This window comes from Diceros bicornis, chromosome 7 (assembly GCF_020826845.1).
Source record: "Diceros bicornis minor isolate mBicDic1 chromosome 7, mDicBic1.mat.cur, whole genome shotgun sequence".
Classification (NCBI taxonomy): domain Eukaryota; kingdom Metazoa; phylum Chordata; class Mammalia; order Perissodactyla; family Rhinocerotidae; genus Diceros; species Diceros bicornis.
In genome coordinates this window covers 43,455,757-43,459,081 of record NC_080746.1, presented here as the reverse complement: position 1 = coordinate 43,459,081, position 3,325 = coordinate 43,455,757, and the positions used below count along the sequence as shown (strand labels likewise).

At 43.8% G+C, this 3,325-nt stretch overlaps 1 protein-coding gene across 1 annotated transcript; it reads left to right on the top strand.

Moving 5' to 3' along the window:
* The first annotated feature begins 348 nt into the window (after positions 1 to 348).
* Positions 349 to 1,595, top strand: LOC131408555 (upstream-binding factor 1-like protein 1). Its single transcript, XM_058545432.1, has one exon. The coding sequence runs from the start codon at positions 356 to 358 to the stop codon at positions 1,586 to 1,588; it is 1,233 nt and encodes a 410-aa protein (XP_058401415.1). The 5' UTR covers positions 349 to 355; the 3' UTR covers positions 1,589 to 1,595.
* Positions 1,596 to 3,325: the final 1,730 nt, after the last annotated feature.

Sequence of the window (3,325 nt, the reverse complement as noted above, 5' to 3'; positions counted from 1 at the left end):
TAAGACAAGCTGTGGTGAGATTGATGGGAAAGTATGCTGGGATGGGGATTGAAGATTGTTAATAGTACAAATGAAGCATGTCAATGCTCAACATTAATCTCAACTCAGAAGTTGGGCTAGTTGTCTTGAAGAGTAGTAAATTACAGAAAGGACATATCCCATGTAGGGTGTGATTTTCTCATTTGTCACATTACAGACTAACTTTCCTTCTTTTTCTCCTCAGAACCATAGAATCACACACACTGCAGGACTTCCAGAAATAACTCACCTGCTGCATATTGAGAGTGAAGAAATTTGAGATCCTGCGGAGGTGTCTGAACTGCTGGGACCATGTAAGTGGCCCAAAGACCCAGAAATGGCATTGCCTGAAAGCCGAGACCACTGGTGCAAAGAAGACATTGTGAAATTACTGGAACGCATGGACAATAACCTTCCATCCAATGATAGACACACATTCAGAACCACCCAGTCACAGATGAACTGGGGAAAAGTAGCTTTTAAAGATTTTTCTGGAGAAATGTGCAAACTCAAATGGTTAGAGATTTCTTATAACTTGAGAAAATGTCGCACTTTGAAAGAATTAGTCCTGGAAGCTAAGGAAGATGCTAAAAATCTCTCCAAAAGCAAAAGACGCAAGAAACATCCTGACTTCCCCAAGAAGCCCCTGACTGCTTACCTGCGCTTCTTCAGGGAGAAGCGGGCCCAGTACTCCCAAATGCACCCCAAGCTGAGCAACCAGGAGCTGACCAAGCTCCTTTCTGAGGAGTACAGGGAGCTCCCAGAGCAGACGAAGCTGAAATATAGTCAAGATTTCCAAAAGGAGAAACAGGAGTTTGAAGAGAAACTGGCTCGATTCAGGGAAGACCACCCTGATCTAGTGCAGAACCCCAAGAAATCTGATGTGCCCAAGAGGGGCCCAAGCAAAGCCCAAAAGAAGTTTCAGGGAAATGTGAAAGAAGTGAAGTCTTCCCCAGAAAACTGTTTTTCCAAGCAGATGAAATTCCATGGAGAGCCCCAGAAGCCCCCCATGCATGGATACCAGAAGTTCTACCAGGACTTGTGGCTGAGTAGGGCGCTGCAGGCCATGCCCCTGAGGGAGCGCATGGTGGAGATTGGCAGACGCTGGCAGCGCATCCCGCAGAGCCAGAAGGAGCGTTACAAGAAGCAGGCTGAGGAGCTGCAGAAACAGTACAAGGTGGACCTGGATCACTGGCTCCAGAGTCTGTCTCCTAAAGAATACGCTGAATACAGAGAAGCAACCTATGCTAAGCGTAGGAACATGAGTATGAGGGGAGGCCCGGACCCCAAGATCAGACAGATGGATCCGCAGTCCCCATCAGCAAGGAGTCCTCAAGAAGGCCTTGGAGAGGAGCAGGGGCTGCGGGCTCCAGAGACAGAATCACCAGAGTCTGTTGGAATTTCTCATGCCTCACCGAGATCAGAAGAAAGTAAGGAAGATGGGGAAGAGGAGGAAGGCAGGAACTCCTCAGACTCCAGCAGTGAGGATGAAGATGAAGATTGGGAGGCTGAGGGCAGTGACTCGAGCTCCTCTTCCTCAGGGGACCACTCTGACTCAGACTCCAACTGAGTTTGTTCACACCCTACCGGGCAGTACAGCGAGCTGTGCAGCAGAAGGGCAAGGCGTCTACATCAAATTGAAGGGCTCTTCTCCCTCTCCTTTTTCATCTCTTTCCCTCTTTCTTTGTCTCCCCAATACAAAATAGAATTGGTTGGAAAAAAGGGATCTTGCGCAGAACTTTGTGGCTCCCCTCTTAACCCGAAATCCACTCCCAGAGAAACTCCATGCAATTAAGGCTCTTGGAATCAATAACGAGGTGATTGGGCTGTGAGGGGCACACTGGACTAGACTGAGTTTCCTGATGTGAGAAATTTTGCTCTCCTCATCTTCTGCCTGCCAGAGGTGGTAGGGGACACCCCGAAGCCTGTGACCTCTGCCTTCTCTGTGGAACTGTTCCTCAGGACTCATGCGCTGGAGCTGGGGAGGGGAAGTTTAGATTGCTTGCAAGTAGAATACTTGCCTTTAGAAATGTTGTCAAATTCCTGATATCTCTCCCTAGTCTCAGAAGTAAGGAGTTGGCCGTTCCCTGTCTTAGGAGTGGGCAGGGTGATGTGGGCAGCAGCATTTCTATGTGCACATTTATCTCTTAGTTGTCAATGAGATTTTTCTAGCTGATTTCAAAAATTGGAAATTACATTTTAAAAACTCACCTTTTGCATTTGAATTAGCCACTTGTTAGAATCAGTCCCCTTTGACTCTAGGTACTAATTTTCCCTGTCATGTCTGAATTTATTTGGTTTTTGTCTCTCTCACTTCCTAATGCTCCAGGTGCAAGTGAATCACATTTTTAACATGCCTCCAATTTGTATGTATTACATTACATGTGTGTGTAGATATAGAACCATATTTTCCACTGATCACTGAACTGTCCGTGAAGTCATGTATTGTGACCACATGCTTCAATTATTTTGGTTTACTGATATTCTTGAAAGTCCGTTTAAAGCCAGTCCCACCTCATTATACTTTTCTTTTCTAAACATTCCTACTTTTGTTTTTGTTTTCATTGACATTAGCATCACCTACAATTGTAGTTGTAGCCTGTATGTATGAAAACAGTTGAGTTTTGAGAGTTTAGCATATTTGTTGATGTCTGAGTGAAATACTTCATTACTTACAAATATTTTTATAAGCATACAATTACTGTACCAGAAAATAAAGGCAGTACTTATGATTTTTATACCTCTGCTTTCGAATCGTGCTTTTAAATCGTGTATTGTCAAATTTATTTAGCATCTACTGTTTCTAAGCCTTGTCTTAGTGGCATGGGATACAGAGATGAAAGTTCCAATTCCTGACTTTGCAACACTCACAGTCAGGCAGAGAAGAAGGACCAGTAAGTCTAGTCAGTAAGAGGCAGAAAAGCACAAAAACTAGATAAATAGAGGCTAACATTCTGAATTTTCTGTTACAAAAGATGGCATTGGTTAAAATAAAAATCTCTTTACTCATCCATTTCCTCATCTATACATTCGTGAACTGGGAACAAAATTACAATCTCATAGGATGTAAGTGAAGATTAGATTTAGTGCTTACAAAATGCCTGGCTTACAGGTGGTTCCAAAAAAAAATGGTAAGTTGACTTCTTTCTTCCTTCCAAATCTAATAATGTCAATTGATGAAAGAACTGACCAAGAGAGTGGGCAGCATTGCTACTGATCTCCACACAACTTTTTCCTCTTTTACCCTAAAAATGGAATTGAAGCCAGGGACCTAGCAACTCAGCCCCAGAGGCATTTCTGGGTTTTT

Coding starts and splice junctions, on each gene's coding strand:
- LOC131408555 (XM_058545432.1), top strand. CDS start 356: ATGGCATTGCCTGAAAGCCGAGACCACTGGTGCAAAGAAGACATTGTG.